A 20976-nucleotide genomic window follows, 5' to 3' on the forward strand; every position below is an offset into this window, starting at 1 on the left:
GCAATATGAAAAGGTCGCATCCTGAAGCGCAGTGTCTGCACATGCGCATGACGCAATTCGGTGCTTCTGCGCATGCGCAAAGCGTGATTTATTGCGTCTGCGCATGCACCGAACCTGGAAGTAACCTGTTCTGGGACTTGCGGGTTCGGCGTGTCTGTAACCTGAAAAGACATAACCTGCAGCGAACAAGAGGTATGACTGTAAATCAGAACCAGGGCAGTCTCGAGCAGGTCGCGCGCCCTGGTGCTGAGGGGCGGAGATCGCTCCGGCGCCCCCGCCCTGGCACACCGCGCCACCGGGGGGGTCTACCTAGAGCCGGCCCTGATCAGAACACAGCAAAGATGCTCTTGCAGCAAGATGCGGGAGAGTTTACTTTTAGAATAGAATAGAATAGAATAATTTATTGGCCAAGTATCAACCATACTTGGAATTTTGCTTCAACTACATTGCAATGTAAAGAAAAACGTACCTCATACAAACACTATTCCTCTCACAATACAACAGCACAATGAAAAAAACCCATACCACCAACTGACCTCCCTTTCGCCCACAACTACAGATTCAACAATTTGATGGCACAAGGAAAAAAGCTATTCCTGTGCCTAGACGTTTTTGTATATAGAGTCCTGTACCAACGTCCGGATAGAAGTAAATCAAACAGGTGATGACCAGGATGCGAAGGGTCTACAGCAATTCTCTCTGCTCTCTTCCTGACTCGGGCGGCATAAAGTGTCTCTATTGGAGGCAAACTAACACCAATTACCCTCTCTGCAGTTCTTACTGCTCGTTGGAGCCTCTTCTTGTCCATCTTAGAGGCTGTACCATACCAGACAGTAATGGCATTACAGAGAACAGTTTCAATAGTACCTATAAGATTGGACCAGCGATTCTTGGGGCAGATTAATTTCCCTTAGTTGTTGCAAGAAATACAATCTCTGGTGTACCTTTTAAATAATAATATTGATGTTATCTGACCAATTCAATTTTTGAGAGATCATAGAGCCCAAGAACTTAACTTCTTTTTGTACCAAAGTCCAGTGAGGCTGCTCTGGTAACAAAGAGTCTACAAGTATTTGTGGGCAAAATGTCTTGTCTGATGCATCAGCATCAGTCACCTTAAAAGAGGCACTGGAGGAGCCTTCATGTAGGGAGAGATAAAGCCATGGTGGGTCTGATTGGCCTTAAGCTCACCAGTTCCTAAGAACAAACAGCAGAAAACATGTAGAATTTTTTGAGTTTGTTCAGGAGATAGCTGTATAATTTTACTATTGATGTATTTGTGTGATGATGGTAGCCATATGAGGGGGAAATTATTTCAAGGAAGGGGCTGGTTCCCTTTGTAAAAACATACAGTTCCACAGATGCTGCTCAGAAAACACCATTATGACCATCTGTTCTGGGCCTCCTGCCAGTTAATCTGATAATTCCCTCAAGCACAGATCAGGAAATTTTCTCCAGATCTTTGCTTGGGAGACTCATCTGATGCACACTGCAACACAACCACCAGACCACATGAAATTATTTAAAACAGGCTTCAAGGCACTGGCTCTTAGAAGCCTAAAGGGTCTTTAGTTCTGCCCGGACACTGAGGTCCAGCACCGAGGGCCTTCTGGCGGTTCCCTCGTTGCGAGAAGCCAAGTTGCAGGGAACTAGGCAGAGGGCCTTCTCGGTGGTGGCGCCTGCCCTGTGGAACGCCCTCCCAACAGATGTCAAAGAGGAAAATAACTACAGTACCAGACTTTTAGAAGACATCTGAAGGCAGCCCTGTTCAGGGAGGCTTTTAATGTTTAATAGATTATTGTGCTTTATTTTTCTGTTGGAAGCCACCCAGAGTGGCTGGGGAAACACAGCCAGATGGGCGGGGTATAAATAATAAACTGTTGTTGTTGTTGTTGTTTTAATGCAAGTCACTGGCTTTAATGGGTCTCAATATATGTTTGAAAATACAGTGACAAAAAGGAAGAAAAATAGAAATGGATATATTTACTGCCTTGTACCAAGATTTCAGCAATAGTTTGGTTATAAACAGACTCACAGTCACATAAGAAGCTGGGCCAAACAGCTCCAGCTCTTAGGAAGAGCTCACTCCAGACATAGTGTTCTTAAAGGTAAAGGTAAAGGGACCCCTGACCATTAGGTCCAATCGCGGACGACTCTGCGGTTGCAGCGCTCATCTCGCTTTACTGGCCGAGGGAATGTGGCCAGCATGACTAAGCTGCTTCTGGTGAACCAGAGCAGAGCACGGAAACGCCGTTTACCTTCCCGCCGGAGCGGTACCTATTTATCTACTTGCACTTTGACGTGCTTTCAAACTGCTAGGTTGGCAGGAGCAGGGGCCAAACAATGGGAGCTCACCCCGTTGCGGGGATTCGAACCGCCAACCTTCTGATTGGCAATCTCTAGGCTCTGTGGTTGAACCCACAGTGCTACCCCTTATACCTAAAGACTTCTAAGTAGTCAAGGATCTGCTCCCAGTCCAAGAGAGCAGCCTATAAGGAAGGCGTGAGACAGTTATGACTATGGAACAACCTGTTACCATGTCCAGTAGTGCCATTCAAGTTATATTTTCTTTTGTGACCTGAATCTTTAGCATTCCTCACCAAAGATGTTTCTTTAAGTTCTAAATAAGGTAGTTCAAGTCAGAAATACCAAATATAAACAGCATTTCTATTTAAAAAAACTTTCAAGATTATCCAAAAGAGAGCAAAAGTAATCAGTTTGCCTAATTTATTTTTCAGAGGCCACTCTCTATAGTGTTGATTATGGTCCAATACCTCTGCTAAATCTACCCAATCTGTTTTTATAGCTTTTGCTTCTAAAAGAACGAAAGAACAGCAAGATGGGCTTTTTATTTCAAGCACTCTAACAGAAACATTCAAATTCCACAGTTAATAAAATGGTGTAATGTTTCAGATGACTATTTTCTGACAGTCCCAGACAGGCTTTTATAAGGCATGACTAACCACTAGAATGTGGAGCAGTCAGTCCCTAAATGCTCTGCATTGTTTCAGACTGACCACTCTAGCTTCAACCTGAAATTAGGGTTACCAGGTCTCCTGAGATTCAGACTAAGGATTAAGGGAACCAAGCCTGAAGGCTGAAGGGTCATGACCAACAGATGTACAGCCTTACAGTCAGTATCTAATAGTGGGAGACTGAAGAGCCTATCTGTGCTGGATAACTCAGGATACAAGAGCAAATCACAACACTTCTTAAGTCAAGGGGGAGGCAGCTCCCACCTGAAATTTGCAAAAAAAAAAAATCTGAAATTTCATGTCAAAGATTAATTACTCCTCCTGAAGCAGCATCCTAGAAATTGTACAACCACAGTGCCCTAAGGATAAGCAGAGACAGGCAAATTACAAGTCCCAATTTACTGCAAAACAAACAAACAAAACCCTGGGACTTCTCTCAGTGGCACCCTTAAAGTTATCTAGTCCAAAACCAGATTCTTTGTAATGTACAGGAGTCGTATTAAGTGCAGAGCTAAGGTGTACATTTCATCAGCACAAGAGTTTCTCCTCGTGTAGTAGAACACGCTTCCCCTCTCCCACCCCTGTGTGCCTCCTAAATATGTTATAGGGGTTCCACTAATCTTCCAGAGCAAATTTGGGGGTGGCAGAGGGCACACATGGGCAGCAGAGGGGGAAATCCCCTTGCACTAGTGCAAAAAGTCATTTGACTACCACCCCAGATTTGCTATAAGACCAGGTCTACACATGCAGCAGAATGGAATGCACCACTTCAGACTGCAGGTAGGGAATGTAATTTTCTAATGGTTCCTTGTGGGAAGGAACCCTACTATACCAATTAGAAAGGTTCTAGCCCAGCCCACACTTTATAGTGCTAGAATTCTAATTGCAGGGAGATGGAGCAGGTTAATGCAAAAGAGCATTATAAAAATATGATTCCACAAATGTCATTCCACCAATTCAGAACGTTCAACAAGTCTCAGATCCATGAGTTTTGGGCTCAGATGAAGAGATACTGTAAGGGACAGAAGGTACAGAGACCTCCCTTCCATCCTGAGGAGTAGTTCCTCCACCAGCAGCAGCGTCAGCAGCGAGGGGGAAGAGTCCAGCGAGGGAGGAGGAAGAAGGGGACAGGGCTCTGGCAGGATGGCAGAGCCTCTGCTGGACGTGAGACAGGAAGAGAGAGAGGGGGAAGAGGGGGAGAAGGAAAACATGGAAAGGAGAGCCTTCTTCCCTCCGGTTCCGGAATTACGCCGGAGGAAACGGGGGAGGAGATTTGGAGTGCCCCGGCTCTTATGTTGGAAGAAAACGCGGGAACCTCCATTCCAGGGTTCTGGGTCAGACTGAAAACATGTGTCCTGTACAGCTCTAGCACTGTAAATAGCCTGCACATAATAAAAGCATGAAAAGGCAACGGTCTGGAGAGTCGTTACTCTAGAGTAGTCACAACGCCACCTCTGTGACAGATACGGTAACTCTGAAACAGCAACAAAAATTAGCTGGCAACAACATGTGAATTGTTGAGGTTTTTTTTTTAAATGTACTTTTATTTTATAATTACTGTATGCCACATTGTGGGTTTCATTGTACAGATAAAACAGCTTATACTTTTTAAGTAATAGAAAGCTATTCAATTTTAGGCTGAGGCTCATCCCTCAGAAAGGGAGATGCAGTTAGTTGCCTCTTACTCACTTGGGATGTTTACAGAGTTCTTTCCAAGAACTGCTGGACAAGTGAAGCTGGAATTTACTCTGTTTTCCCACCAATCCCGATGGCAAAAATGGCATGAAAGCAAACAAGGTGACTGACAATAGCTGTTTTTTTCTCATCAGCCAAGCACAACCAAGCCAGCTCTCCACAGTGACTTTAGCTCCAAGTTGGATGGGTCATCCTGTATATCTTGGCAGGGAGTTTGGGCAATATTCCTAGGAAGCCTAGTGTCTGTGCAGTGCTCTGGCTACAACCCACACTCAAAATCCCACGGGCCTCAAATCCTTTTTCATTAAATATTTGATTGCATAAACAAACTTTTAGTGTCAAAGCAAACTTAGCATGATATGATTGCTTGTTTTGCATTTGCCAAATGCAGAAGGGACACAGAGCTGGTTCACATAAAATGCTGAGAAAACCATTAAAGCCATAAAATGTGTTCCACTCACAAACACCTCATTACACGTGCTGTTAAGTGTGCCTACTGAATCAAGCATGAAGCTGATTGTATTGAGCTCGAAACAGATTATAAAATCTGCTCCAGAGGATGGTGGTGCAGGATTCAGATTTACCTTTCACATCAGCCACAAATCTCTATGTTTAAGACCCTCTATCCTTGAAAGGAAGAGTCACAAGCACGGATCATAAATAGTACACAATATAGATCACAAGATTACTGTACCCCAGATAAGTGGTGTGGGAGAGAGGGGAGCAGCAGCAGTAGTTGGTTTGAAAGAAACTTTTCCAGTCTCCAGGGGCGGGGGGTGGAGAGGACAAGAGAACAAAAAGGGAACAGTATGGCAGAAGGCCCGTAAAAAGGAGAGATTAAAGACAACAGAAAGTGTTTGAGGGTACAGAAGGAGCAAGCAGAGGGGATTTGGGGGGGGGGTAGAATTGGAGGAAGGAGCCTGATTGTGGAATGTTCTTCCCAGAGAGGCTCACCTGGCACCTACCTTAAGATTTTTTCAGGACAGGTGAAGATCTCTTTATTCCTCAAAAAAAGTTTAATGCTTATATATATATATATATATATATATATATATATATATATATATATATATAGAGTACAATTCTTATTCTATTGTTTTAGATTTTAATGTCTATTTTACAATTGTCCATCTGTCTATCTATCTAGGCAAGTCACCCATCAGTCAGGATAAAAAAGTTGTAAACCAATGAATTTCAGGTTACACAAAGTCATGTCACCACACAGAAGCAAACATGTCTCACTTAACTTGAATAATTGAAAAGAGAAAGCAATGTATTTTTGCATCCCTGGAATGGGGTGTAGGGCCTTGAAGATATAGACTAATAGCTTGATGCTGATGTGGAAGGAACGTAAGAGCTAAAACAATTTAAAAACAAGAGAAAGTTTTACTGGACAAATAGGGGCTCTCTCTTTACACATTTCATCTTTCCCAAGAAACACGTTTAAATGTTTTAATATTAAAGAGGTATGCCTTAAAACAAGCTGTATGTGGGTATGCAAGAATTGTGAGGTGAACACTGCCAATGTCATTTCCCCACCCCCCAAACAAGCACTTCAAGGCACCAGCAAGAAGTTCCTGATACCCTGTTCTCTTCATTCTCCTGTATCTCTGGCACCAGTCCTGATCTCCAGCACCAGCAGAGCACTAAGGAAGTATAACTCACACACATCACCCTTTCTGTCTTTCCTGGAACAGGGGCTGAGGACAAGTGGCAGCCACAACAACAAGAAGTTGCGACAGGCACAGCAGCAGAAGCAGAGAGAGATTTAAAAGGTGCCCCTAGCCAGTAATATCCAATTCCTGGGTGCTGACACCAAGCAATTCCATCACACAGCTAAATGCTTGGCCAACTTCCATGAAAACCGCTGGGAATGCAGTTCCATCTCAATGTGCCAGAAACAAAGCACAGCACCTGCAGAACTGTTCTTGCTCCCTTCCCTTTCATCCCTACTCAGCCACATGCACTTAAGTCAAAAGGAAGCAGCCTTGCTTTCATAAACTTTTTGTGGGGTATTGATTATGCCACAACCAGCTGTCAACTGGGAACAGGCAGTGGGATCTCAGGCACCCACAGTGCCGAAGCACACAGGTGTTCCACAGAGCACCCCAAAGAGCTCCAGAACTTAGCCACTAGAGAGGAAAAGGCAAATTAATTCAGCTTTTGAACCCATTCACATGATGCTGACTGCTGTGGACCTTATGGAGGCCAATCTAAGGGTAGACACAGGAATGCACATTTCACAGCTATTTTTCACTGCAGAAGCTGCAGCTGATAAAGAATGGGGATGAATAAGATCTTCCTCTTGGGTTTTCCTCGTTGGCATTCCCGGCATAATTCCAGAGCATTGTTTAAAATTTTGGTACTATTCTATAAGTGTTTTTTTATCTTGTCATTGTCAAGTGTTCCTCAATCTCTTGCCATGGTGCAGCCTACAACATTTATTGGAATGAGGGGAGGGGAGGTTATGCGCTGTGGCTTGAGGCCACATCAATGAACCACACATGAGAAGAAGCAACAACTGATTTATTGAAACTGCTCTGTGCTCCTTGTATGAGAGATAGTTGGTGTCAAGGAGTATGAAAAACTAATATAATATTTTGTTGGGCTTAATATGAAAGCTTTCAGATCACACAGAATTATATCTGAAACAGAATACAGCACTTCTGTTTTTCTTGGGTCAATCTACCACACATCAGCTAATGAGGCAGACCTACCAAAGGCACATTCTTTATAAAAATGTGTTTTGCTTCACAAGAGTCTTGTGCTATCCTTATGCTATATTTTAATTTTACAGGGACAGAACTTTTATCCACAGGAAAAAAAGTGACACTAACCCCAGATTTAAGTCCCCAGTATTCTATCCTGCCTGGATTATATAGCATCCTACAAAACTGAAAATACTTTTGGACATCTACACTTAAGCACAACAAAGAGCTTCTGAACTGATTTCAATGCAGATTGCATGCATGAGAAAAGCTATATACTGTATCTTTCTGTGCATAAGACAAAGATTTTGGGGGGTTGTCTTAAACATGGAGGGTGAATGGACAGAGGTGTGAGCTTGGGCTCTGGTGCAGGCAGCCTGGCCTTGAGTTTGGGCAACACTAACTTTGGCCAACTTCCCTCAAAAAAGCTCAACAACTTTGGGTGACCTCCCTAAAAAAGCTCAAAGTTGTTCTGTTTGATGTTTAAAATATAGATTTCCTTAATTTGGGGTTCAAAAAAATAGGGGTTGTCTTATACATGGTGGCGTCTTATACACGGAAAAATACAGTAATTAAGGAGATCTATTCTTTCAGCCAGCAGGAGGTGCTGTGATCTGCTGATAGAGGAAAATTGGCACATCCCTAACTGCTGCACCTGGATTTTTATAGACGCTGTCTGTTGTGTAATTGTAGACTTGGCAAAACACATGGTTCCAAATTGCAAGGGAGGGGAATGGCTTCATCCGTATGGAATTAGCTCTTAAAAGAAAAATCAGCTGTATGCAAGAGAAACCTACAGCTTGCCTGGTGCTAAGTATTAACCAATGTACAATGATCTTCTTAGTGAGATCAAGACTTCAAATTGTACACAAGGGAGCCAGGCAAAATGCAGCTGGAAATGGTCAAAAACACAATTGTCGACTTATGCAGTCAACGTGTAAAGTCATGTAAGGATACTGGTGCATTCCCACCAAATGACTGCAGTGGGGGCGAAGGAGGAAAATCTTACAGTGCTGGAGCAGCAGCACAATCTTCATAAACATTTTCTCGCTTTGTAGATCTATAGAAAGTAGTTCCTGTACATATTATGTACCAGTTTCATTTATCAAAAATGACATTATTAGACATCTCTAAGGAGCTTGCTTGGAAAATGAATTTATTCCTACCCATACATTTCAGTATCATCAACCATACATACTCAGAGCCAGAATTAAGGTTGTATTGGAGTTAACAAACAGTATTTTTGATGGGGGAAGGTGATGACAGCACAAGTCTCAGAGTGCATGTGAAAAGCTGAAATATGCTCAAGGCCTCCATTCCTGCCTTCTGAGGTGCCAGAACCTAAAAGAAGATTCTGCTAAATCCCTGACCGGAGTGAGCTCATCAGCTGCAAATCGAGATACAACGTGGTGGCATGCTTTTGCGTAGTCAATGAAACAGATGTAGATGTTTTTCTGGAACTCTCTAGCTTTCTCCATAATCTACCACATGTTTGCAATTTGGTCTCTGGTTCCTCTGCCCCTTCGAAATCCAGCTTGCACTTCTGAAAGCTCTCGGTCCACATACTGCTTAAGCCTGCCTTGTAGAATTTTAAGCATAACCTTGAAACAGAAAATGGCTTCACCCCGGTATGGCTTCCTTTTATCACATACATAGCCCAACAGGACAATGATAAAAATACACCAACAGCATACAAATCAATATGGCTAACCTGATCCAAAACACTCACCCACCCCACTCACACACGAAACAAAGACCACAAATGAACAACCATACCCTAGGCCATCCCCAACATCTCTCACCACCAAAGGAACACAAGTGAACAGCAGAGAACCTGCACAAGCGACGCTGACAAAAACCCCTCACATATATTAAGTAAAATAGAAACATCATCACCTGACCTCCCCATCTCCCCCCATCTACTTCTATCCCCCTCTTTCTTCCCAATGTCTCAACAAATGAAACTGATTTGTAAAAATGTTACGAGAGATATTGCATATATCTTTGTAAATCAAGAAAATCTTTAACTAGCACAAATGGAGTTTAATATTTCTGTGTTTATCCTTCCTGGGACTGAACTGTCTATTCATTAGAAATTACCAGTGTTGAAAATCTGTAAAAAGCTTTTACAGATTTCTTGATGGACAGGACAGCAAGGATCCATCTGTGCAATGGAAAATTGGGTGCATGCCTATTTGTTTTGATATAAAGGCCTGGATGTGGTAATTTATGTGCTCGCATCTCCTTGTCCCCACGAGGGATAGTTCTCCTCTTTACCCCTGGAAAAATTCTTAATTGTGAAGAGGTACATAGAATCATAGAGTTGGAAGAGACCACAAGGGCCATCCAGTCCAACCCCCTGCCAAGCAGGAAACACCATCAAAGCATTCTTGACATATGGCTGTCAAGCCTCTGCTTAAAGACCTCCAAAGAAGGAGACTCCACCACACTCCTTGGCAGCAAATTCCACTGCCGAAGAGGGAGGATCTCACCTTCTGCTGCTTAGCCAAAGGCTAATCCTTCCCAACAAGCCTATAAAACAGTTTCACTATCACAACTAACTAATATAAATGGATCCCTGCCTCTTCTTCCCACTAAAGATCCACAGGAGATGCAGTTTTCGGAAGAGATTAATAATGATGGCATCCTTAAAAAGAATTATCAAAATTTCTTGGAAGGGGGCATTATACCCTCCAAATTTGCAATGGATTCCTTTATACGTTCTGCATTGAAACATAACACACTTACCCTACGGAATGATACCACATAGAATGTATCTCCCCTTCTGTGAATTGCTTCAAACAAATCTTGGTAGTTTTGTGGAGAAGCATAATAAACTTGTAGCTCATTCCCTGAGTTCCTGCTGAAATAAATGAGAAGAAAATGCTAGAACCAATAAGAATTGCATGCACAGGACACTATTTAATAATGTGCTTTAAAATTTGCAGTGGCTTGTTACTGGGCCAGGTTCAAGATTCTTGTATTAATTTACAAGGTCCTTAACAATTTGGGTCCAGGATATCTTAAGGATCACCTGGTCACTTGTATCCCTGCCTGATCACGGAGGTCTTTGAGGGAGTCTCTGTTAGGGCTCAGATGCATGGCTCATAACTACGAGAAGCCATGCATTCAGGGTCATAGGCTCAAGCCTGTAGAATTCCCTCCCAATGGAGATTATACAGGCACCTTCCTTCCTGAACTCCAAGCACATGGCAAATACTTTCTTATTGCAGAAGGCCTTTGAAGGCAGTGTTTCTGTTTGGTTTCATGGAACCTCGGTTTTCGAACGTAATCTGTTCTGGAAGACTGTTCAACTTCTGAAACAATCGAAAACCAAAAACGCAATACAGAAGCCTCAATACAATAGGGAAACTCAAAATGGAAGCAGCCTCAGAAGTTCGACTTCCGAGACGTATTCGAAAACAGAAGCATTTACTTCTTGGTTTATGGTGTTCGGGTTCTGAAACGTTTGTCAACGGAGACGTTCAAAAACCGAAGTGCTACTAAAAAAAATTATTCTCTGTATTGTTTATTTTTATGCATATCACTTAAAAATGCTAATGATTATTCAGTATATAAATGCCATAAATAAACAAATACTATCTGAAACACACATGCTCAGTTTTATAAAATTCACTCCTGCAAAATCATGGTGATAGACACAATATTTATTTCCTGCAAAAAGGAGTTGGAAAAAATTGTGGAGGACAAATCAACTAACAGATAGGTCCCAATTAGAAGAAGCCTCTCTTAATGATTCTCAGAAGACAATGGATGAAAGCTAAGTTTGAGGGGAACTGCCAGCTAGGACGCCTTCAGCAAAACAACTATGATTTTAAGTTTTAGTGGTTGTAAAGTAGAATTTAGTTTAGATTTATTATTTTTTATTATTGCTGCGCTGGGGCACGGGAGACCAAGGAATTTACTTCTCTAGGGAAAATGTTGGAACTTGCATCCAATGGAAGAGTAATGCCAACAAAATATTACGAAGGATGACTCCATCTTCACTCACCCAACACTGTTGTCTGTGTACGGAAGAGCCATCAGCTCAGAATTCGCTTTTTCTCCTGAAGCATTCTGGGGTGGGGGAGGGGGTGGAGAGACAGTGTGATTACACAGAGAGAAATTACTCTTCATTCAACTGAACATGATCTGATTGAGGTGTGCATGCAATGGGCCAGATCTATTAAAAAAAACTTTTGTGGAGGTTGTATATATGAACATGAAATCCCAGTTAATTTTCTGGCTCATTAAATACTATAAAATATAAAATCATCTTCAGTAATCAGGTACAAAGATGTAAGAATTATCAGGGTCATAATCCAACTGAGTCAGAGTACATCTATTGAAATCAATAAACTTAAGTACACTTATTTCAATGGGCCTACTCTGTGTATGACTTAGCTGGATATCACCATAGTTTGTTCTTTCTTTTATGCATTTATACAGCTTTTATACAAACACCCTACAGCAGGCATCCCCAAACTGCGGCCTTCCAGATGTTTTGGCCTACAACTCCCATGATCCCTAGCTAACAGGACCAGTGGTCAGGCATGATGGGAATTGTAATCCAAAACATCTGAAGGGCCAAAGTTTGGGGGTGCCTGCCCTACAGTATCCATAATATATCCTTTTTCATAGGACTTTTTTTTATTGAATTTATATACCACTCTATACCTGAAGGGCAGTTCACAGAACAAAATCAGAATATAAAAACCACAAAATACATAACCAAAATAAAAACAAGAACCAAATACAGTGGAACCTCGGTTTATGAACACCTCGGTTTATGAATTTTCGGTTTATGAACGCCGCGGACCCATCTGGAACGGATTAATTCACTTTCCATTACTATTAATGGGAAAGTTCGCTTCAGTTTATGAACACTTCAGTTTATGAACAGACTTCCGGAACCAATTACACCCATGCTTCAGTTTATGAACGCTTCAGTTTAAGTACTTCGCGGACCCGTCTGGAACGGATTAATCCACTTTCCATTACTTTCAATGGAAAAGTTCGCTTTAGTTTATGAACGGTTACTCCGCGGACCGTCTGGAACGGATTAATCCACTTTCCATTACTTTCAATGGGAAAGTTCGCTTCAGTTTATGAACAGACTTCCGGAACCAATTGTGTTCATAAACCGAGGTACCACTGTACCCCCCAAACCCGACATTTTAAAGGGGCATAGGATGTCAATCAAATCAACCAAAGGCCTGGTTAAAAAGGAATGTTTTTGCCTGGTGCCTATAATGAAGGCAAAATTCCCTGGGGAAAGCATTCCAGAGACGGGGAGTCACTACAGAGAAGGCCCGTTCTTGTGTTGCCACCCTCCAGACCTCACGAGGAGGCACACAAAGAAGGGACTCAGAAGATGATCTCAGGATCAGGTAGGTTGATAGGGAAAGAGGCAGTCCTTGAGGTATTGCGCTCCTGAGCCTTTTAAGGCTTTATAGGTCAAAGCCAGCACTTTGAATTGGGCCTGGAAACTAATCGGTAGCCAGTGCAGTCAGACCAGGATCTGTGTAATATGCTCAAACCATCTTGCTTTGGTGAGCAGCCTGGCCGTTGAATTCTGCACTAGCTGAAATTTCCAAACCGTCTTCAGAGGCAGCCCTACGTATAATGCATTGCAGTAATCTAAGACTGAGGTTACCAGAGCATAGACAACAGTAGCTAGGCTATCCCTGTCCAGATAGGGGTGTGGCTGGGCCACCAACCGAAGCTGATGGAAGGCACTCTGGGCCACTTCCTAGTCCATCTCTCCAGTCCATCTCTCCATGGCATTCTAAGCAAACCTTGATTGGCTGCATATACTGACATTCTACCCATTTGCGTCTCAAGTCTTCCTTTATATGATGTTATCTGCTGCTCATATGTCAACTCCCACTTGTAGGTTAGCTTGAATATTGTACCCTCTTAAGATATTTTCCAAAACTATTTTTGGCTCTTCTCTTATCTATAACTCATCCTTGTTTCTTAATTTTGCATTCACAGTTACTACTTTTGTCTATTCTATCAATTACTCTAGCTTTAGCAGTTGCGTATAAAAAGAAGTTAATCATCAATTGGTACCCCTAGTAGGAAGGCCTCAGGTCTTTGGGGGGAATGTGAATTTAAGAATCTTTTAAAATCCTGTATGGATCATTTCCCAATACTCTCTAGCATATTTACATGACCGCCACACGTGCCGCAGGGTTCCTTCTACCTCGTGGTACTTCCAGCATAAATTATTTTCTGTGCATTTTCACCAATTTGCTGGGTTTCAAGTACCACTGGTACATCATCTTTTGTAAGTTTTCTTTAATAAGATAGCAGGCAGAGAAATTCATGGTTCCCCCTCCAAAATTTCTCTCAAGCAGACATTTCCATATTGTAATCAATGTCTATAGCCCATTTAGTCATTGTCGCTTTTACCATCTCATATTTAGTCTTCCAGTCCAATAGCAGTTTTTAATGGATAGCACCACAGTTTACTTTTAGGAACACTGAAGGTACAACGTTTTGTGCACAAAAATGTTCATAGGGGTGTTTTACACAACTACAGTGGTACCTTGGTTTACAAACACAATTGGTTCCGGAAGTCTGTATTTAACCTGAAGCGTACTTAACCTGAAGCGAACTTTCCCATTGAAAGTAATGGAAAGTGGATTAATCCGTTCCAGACAGGTCCGCGGAGTACTTAAACTGAAAATACTCAAACCGAGGCGTAATTAAACCGAGGTATGACTGTAATCCTTTCAAACAATTAAATCTTAAAACTTTTTTTTTGTATCAAATTATTTGGGCTACAGGGAAACTATAGAATATAATCCAAGCAACCCACGAGATGCAGAACTTCAGACATCATCCTGACTTGGCCACCGTACTCCTTGCTTTGGTAACTTCCACACTGGATTACCACAATGCAGTCCATGTGACGCTGCCCTTGAAGACGACTCAGAAGCTTCAATTAGCTGAAAATGCAGCAGCCAGATTACTGGCTGGGGTTGCCTTTACAACTGTTGTAAAACAGCTGCATTGACTGACAGTTCATTTCCAGGACCAATTCAAGATGGTCATGTTAGTGTTCAAAGCCCTAAATAACTTAAGCCCCAAATATCTGAAAGGGCCTCCCAGGTATTATGACCAGCAGAGGAGGTCTTCTTGGTAGTTCCATCTCCCTCAGAAGTTTGGGGAGTGGCAGCCCAGGATAGGGCATTCCCTGTAGTAATCCCCCTCCCCATAGAGATGTGTCTGGTTTCTTCACTATGCAGTTTTCAGAGAATGAAGACACACCTCTTTACCCTGGCCTTTGGCACCTGAGATGTGTGCTTTCAGGACCCACCCAATTCCTGTGAATGTAATACAGTGGTACCTCGGTTTAAGTACACAATTGGTTCCGGAAGTCTGTACTTAACCTGAAGCATACTTAAGCTGAAGCGAATTTTCCCACTGAAAGTAATGGAAAGTGGATTAATCCGTTCCAGACGGTCCGCGGAGTTCTTAAACTGAAAGTACTCAAACCGAAGCGTACTTAAACCGAGGTATGACTGTAGGTTTAAATATTTTAAATTATGTATTTTAAATAGTGTAATCTGTCCTGGGACCTACTGGTGAAGGGCAGGTAACAAATTTAATCATGATTGCTGTATCATCGAATCTGATTACAGGAGTGGCAACTGCATCATGTAAATAAAGCAAAAATGAAGCCTAAAATGTTTGAATATAGTAATATGTTTGTTTGGGAAGGCAAGTGGAAGCGCCAAGGCCCAATCCACTCCTAGGGAGCTTCCATTCTGTTCCTCAGTCCAGCTCCTGATCCCAATAATTCCTACGTCTCGTTGGCCATCTCAACCACTTTTCTTGCACAAGGTAACAAGCAGCAGCATAAACATACCTGGATGGGCTGAGCTTTTTGCTGCTGACTATTTAACATCCTTGATTTTGTCCTTTCTTCTTCATGTCTATGAACCCAGCCTCGCAGCTCATGCCTCAACCTGTAAAATGCAATACTACAGTTATATTTTTCTTGAGAAACAAAGAAAACCCTCTCTACAACCGATAAAGATATTGAAAAGTGAGACGAAAAGCTGTTTTTGACACGGATATAGAGAGTCCCAATAATGACCTGGGTTAATTCCAAGGGCGGGGGGGTGGGGTGGAGAAAGAGCGCCCGAAAGGGCTCCTTTCGGCTGCTTCTCAGAAGTGGCCAAAAGGAGCCCTTTCTGTTGCGTCCGGGGGGAGAGGAAGAGCAGCCCGGGGGGGGAGTCACCCGCCGCCCACCCCTCCTTCCCTGCTCCATGAAGCATCTCCTCTGCTACCCTGCGCCTCCACCGCGTTCAGCGAGAAACGGAAGGCAGCGGAGGGATGCTGCTTGTTCTTCCCCGCCAACCCCGTTTGCAAAAACAAGACTGCTTGGTGTTGGTGGGAAGCAACCAGCAGCATCTCCTCCACCCGACCCCCGCCACGTTCAGCGAGAAAGCCAGTGTCGGAAGGGGGCGGGGAGGCAGGGGAAGCCGGACTGGTCCCTCCACCGCCGCTGCCTCCTTCGCTCCCCCTCCCAGCCTTTTAGAGGAGGAAAACCAGGGGAAAAAATTCTTGTTTTCCTCCACTAAAAACTAGGTGCGCCCTACGGAGCAAAAAATACGGTATTTGAAAGCCATTTGGTGATTTAGCTGGTTTTTACATAAATAAGGATAAAACCGAAATGTTAGTGAAAAAAACCAATGGGAGAAATTATGGAAAGAGGGATGGAGATTTACGGCCTGTGCAGGGATAAAATAAAATATGCTAAAATTAATGTATAGATGGCACCTCACCCCAGAGAAAATTGCGAAAATTTATAAAACAAGTTCGAACAAATGCTGGAAGTGCCGTGAAAAAATAGGAGATTTCTATCATTGTTGGTGGCAGTGCAAAAAAATTAGGGAATTTTGGAATTTGGTCTATGAAAAGTTAAAAAAGATGTTAAAAATAACCTTTGACAAAAAACCAGAGTATTTTTTATTAAGTATGACACCAGAGAACATCCCAGAAGACAGGAAGAACATCCTCCTCTACGCATTTGCGGCAGCAAGACTCTTGATCGGACAACATTGGAAAGGGGAGGAAATCCCAACCATTCTAGAATGGCAGGGAAAGTTAGTAGAGTTCATGACCCTCTCCAAAATGACAGCAGCAATTCGGAATACCCCTAGACAAATTTGTAAAAAAGAATGGAAGTATGTGGAGGACTTTTTGAAAAAAGAAGGATTAAATGTAGATTTGGTGATTTGCTTAGACTGAAAGATATAGAGGGGAATTGGTGAAACAATATTTGAAGTAAAACGAGAGAAAAGAAATTGTATAAAGGAAAGCGGTGTTCAAATAACAGGAAGCTAATTTTAATTTTTTTTTCTTTTTCTTTTTTCCTTTTTTTCCTTTTTTTTCTTTTCAAGTTTGATGTTTAATTTTGATTATATTGATTTAATTTAATGTTGATTATATTGATAGCTTTGTACTTTGTGTTTATTTGTACTAGTTATTTGTTTATAGTTCTCTGTAACTTTTTAAAGAATCGAAATAAAGTTGTATAAAAAAATAAATAAATAAATAAATAAGAAAAAAAAAGAAAAATATGGAACAGCATATTGAATTGGTTAAATGGTTTGAAAATTAATAAAATATTACTGGGGGGGAGGGGAGATTCAAACCTCTGAATGTACACTAGCCATTCAGCTAGATCTACCGGTAAACTAAAAGCTTTGGCAATGCGCACCTGGAAAAACTTTGCATAGCCACAAGTCCTTGGGCTTATCAGACATGAAACACAGCCATCCTGACTGAGCATATTGCTTACCTGAGTGACTCTGTGCGATTGATCATTGGCTGGCAAGGTGGGGGAGAAATGTATATTATTGGTTCCTCCGTAACTACCATCAATGCTTTATTATTCGAAACTGAATGCTTATACCTAGAAGAGGGGGAATACAAAGCCTTAGATATTTGTTCAAAGGAAACATACCTTGAAGAAAAGAAATGTGAAGTTTGTGTAATAATATATATGCTGTTTAGTTTATCCTTTATAGGATAGTTTTATTTTGTATTCCTTTGAATATTTTTATAGGCTGCATGCCTGTATAATAAATTGATTACAAACATGAAACATCAAAAATACATAGCCATAGAACAATACAAGGCTGCTGCAACCAACTGAGATGCCTCAGTTTTAGATCCCAAATGTGTGAGGTGGCTTACTAATCCTGGAAGACAAAGAGTTGATAAACACAACAGACATTCAATGGAATTCATCTCACCACCACCACCCATACTTCAGGACAAAAATACAACCCAGGAGAAAAGCAAATAAGTGCATCTAAGCTGTCATTGCAATGAGCGGATGGACTACACTATCCTCATTTAAAAACAAGCAAATTGCAAAAAAGATAACATCAGCCCAAATTTGTCTCAATAACTCAAGTGACCAAAATAAAGACATGCATAATCTGAAACTGATTTTAATTGTTTTTACGTGTGGAAGAGTTTTTAATTGTTTTATATATGGGACTGCATAATTGCTTTGTGAAATTGCTTAAATAGATTTTATGGGATGCAATTCTTAAATGGAATTAAAAGCAACCAATGGGAAAGTTTCATTTCCCAAAAATTATTCTGTTTCACTCAAAGAATCTAGGACATTTTGTCCAGGATGGGAAAGAAAGCGTGGGAAATCACACTTAGGGACAAAGATGGGGGCTGGGTTCTCTGGCTAGACCATTCTGTGACTTCTGAGGGAAACTGTAAATGCACTATAGTGACTATACTTTCCAGATTAAATATTTTTTTTGTGCTAGGGTTGTGCAGTGGCAAGTGTAAAACATGAATCAGGTGCAGTGCATTGACCAGGGAGGAGGGGAGGGGGTTCCACAGCTCTCAACAATATGAGATGGCATCCCTTCTCCTTCTGCTCCCCCCTGTGAAAAGAAAAAAGGAATAGGAAATATCAGCAAAATGTAGATTTCAAGCAAGGAGCCACCCTTTCTATATTAAATTTGTTGGGTGTCTGTACTAAGTATATTTAATGTATATTAAATATTAAATGTATATAAAATATACACTAAATAAACATTGATGGAGATACCTAATTAAATAAAAATGCTCACTAAAGGCTATTTTCATTCCTGCCCTATTGTTAGGCATGTACCTGCAGGACTGCAACGGTCATGTCACTGCCCACAATAGGGAATACACCTGTCTCCTTCCCCATCAAGGCCTGCACCATCATTTTCATCTAAGTTACATTGCTACTTTGAGACAGTGCTCGCATACTCAACCAAATGACCTACCCCTGTACATTTCAAAGAAAAACCCTAAGGAATAGCTATCCGACTACTCCCTTCTAGTGCAGCAGATGCTAACCATTTTGAATGCTGTTTGTTTTGAACAGTTAGGCCCATGAAATGGGGGTGGTGTGAGAGAGAAACAGTAATCCTAATGGTTTAAAAGTAGATTAGGAAGTCATCATCCTAAAGCTGGCACTTCAAAAAAAGGAATGAAAGTTAGGGTGGAAGAACTGCAAGATACAAAACAGGAAGCCTTAAATATGGCGAACGGGAGGAGGGAGGAGACACAAGGTGGGCAGTCAAGATGCAGGAGCACTGGCAGGACGGCGGTCTCACAAAAGCTCAGTTTGGAGGGTGAGGTGAGGAGTGTATGGTGCCTGGCTGCAGATTAGAGCTGAGAAGAGGCCATTAAATGTGTCCAGAAAATGGTTCCTGGAACCTTGGGAAGCAGTCTCAGTGGAATGGAATATGAAAAAGACAGACTGGAGAGGGTGGAGAGCAGGGGAGAGAAGAGAGAAGAGAACTAGAGGCAGCAGGTGTAAATGAAATAAAACCAGGCCAGGCCAACCAACGCTCAGAGAGGCAAGACAGATAAGCCAACAACAACAACAGGAAGGGAAGGGCTGGGCAGGAGCAAAGGCCAAACAAAATGCAAAGGGGAAACCCACACCACCTCCATTGGCATCATGTCCCTCTGTCTCTGTGATCTAAGATGCAGCAAACAGGTCAGGAATCCATGGCATAACTTTACTTCTCCAAGCTCCTCTCCAAATGGTATTTATTCTGCAGAGCTCACACAGACACACAGCTAGCACTCCTTCAAGAGGTTGTGCCTATAGAATCTTTCTTGCAAAGACATTACAAAGCTTCTTGTCCTGCTGCCTGCTTTCCAAAACATTCTCAGCTATTCATGCTTTGGCACATATGTGGTTGGCTATTAAAAAAAAATGCTGGAAAGGAAAGGCTCCAATAGGATGGAACAACCTATTAGCTGAAAAAGCCAAAGCTTCAATCTGGAGATGATTAAGTGCACATCTCATCTATTGCCTAAAGTAAACCTCTGTAACAAGCCAACAAGAGCATTAGCAGAGAAGAAGGCAAATGCTTTTCAGGCTATACATGGAGCAGGCAGAAGCCACAGGCTCACTTGGGGCATCAGGACCAAATGCACACACACAGAAACAGCTTAAGAAGAGATGCAAACATATCCCTTGAAATGCTCAGACAGCCAGACACAGGAAGGAACCTTGTCTTGAACTGCTGGGAGTGGGGCAGGGTGAGAGAAATGCTGAAAGCAGAATTTTATAAAGAACTAGATAATCTGACTATAATCAGCATTTATTTTTATTATTTCATTTATTACCCACTCTTCACCCTAAGATCCCAGGGCGGGTTACGACATTACAGCACAATATTAAAAATAGTTTAAAATAACTTACAATTACAGAAATAAGGCGGGTTAAAGTTTTTAAAAGCAGGCTTTTCTGCAAAATGTGTTTATGCCCGGCAAAATATCTATGTATGAGTTGTGAGGAAGAGAACTTGAGAAAGTTACATATGTGTGTAAATCAAGCTATTGGGTGCAACCACTGGCCAAATTAAAATAGACGGTGTATTTATTCATTTATATCCCACCATTCCTCCAAGGAGCTCAAGGTGGCACACATAGTACTCTGCCTCTACATTATATCCTTATAACAGCCCTGTGAGGGGAAGGCTGAGAGAGTGAAGGAGTGACCTGAGGTCACACAGTGAACTTCATGGCTGAGTGAGGATTTGAACCCTGGTCTCCCAGGTCTTAGTCCAACACTCTAACCACTACACTTCACTGGCTCTGATATCTACAGTTCCTCAACTTAATAATTTTCAAAGGATTTTATCTGTGTGGGTGCTGTTTATTGACTTGGATGTTAATATGGAGCCAAACATACCCAAGCATACCACCTCTCTCTACAGTAGGGCCCTCATGGCCCATAGCTGGAACCTAGCCTGCTCAGCCACCTGGGACTATGTACACTCAAGCTTCAGGGTCCTTCTCAGGCACAGAAGGGTGAGGGGAAATGGTTTAATTAAAAACTGGCAAGCAGTATGAAGCCTCTGGATTGGTCATACCCAGCATAAAATACCAGGCGTTTGGCCTTCTACCATTGCCTGGTCAAAGCAGTCACTTCTACGTACTGCTTTTCAGGCTCAAGTCCTCAACTATAGTTCCAGCAGCAGAGAGCAGGAATTCAAGGTGTAGGTGTGTGTGTGTGTGTGTGTGTGTAATCCCCATTCCAGATTTGGGGACAGTTC

At 42.1% G+C, this 20976-nt stretch overlaps 1 protein-coding gene across 5 annotated transcripts in view; it reads right to left on the minus strand.

Annotated features, from left to right (window-relative positions):
* Window positions 1-20976, minus strand: part of ATF6 (activating transcription factor 6) — a 74203-nt gene that overhangs the window by 31400 nt on the left and 21827 nt on the right. For 3 of the 5 annotated variants that reach the window (XM_060276589.2, XM_060276591.2, XM_088673670.1), the window contains exons 11-14: window positions 17199-17312; window positions 15258-15357; window positions 11391-11455; window positions 10127-10241 (exon numbers count right to left, since the gene is read on the minus strand). In XM_060276589.2, coding sequence (XP_060132572.2) covers window positions 10127-10241; window positions 11391-11455; window positions 15258-15357; window positions 17199-17312 — 394 coding nt within the window. The remainder of the gene's footprint in view (window positions 1-10126; window positions 10242-11390; window positions 11456-15257; window positions 15358-17198; window positions 17313-20976) is intronic. The other 2 variants (XM_088673669.1, XM_060276590.2) reach the window with 1 other exon arrangement.

This window comes from Zootoca vivipara, chromosome 7, assembly GCF_965207765.1.
Source record: "Zootoca vivipara chromosome 7, rZooViv2.hap1.1, whole genome shotgun sequence".
Taxonomy (NCBI): Eukaryota; Metazoa; Chordata; class Lepidosauria; order Squamata; family Lacertidae; genus Zootoca; species Zootoca vivipara.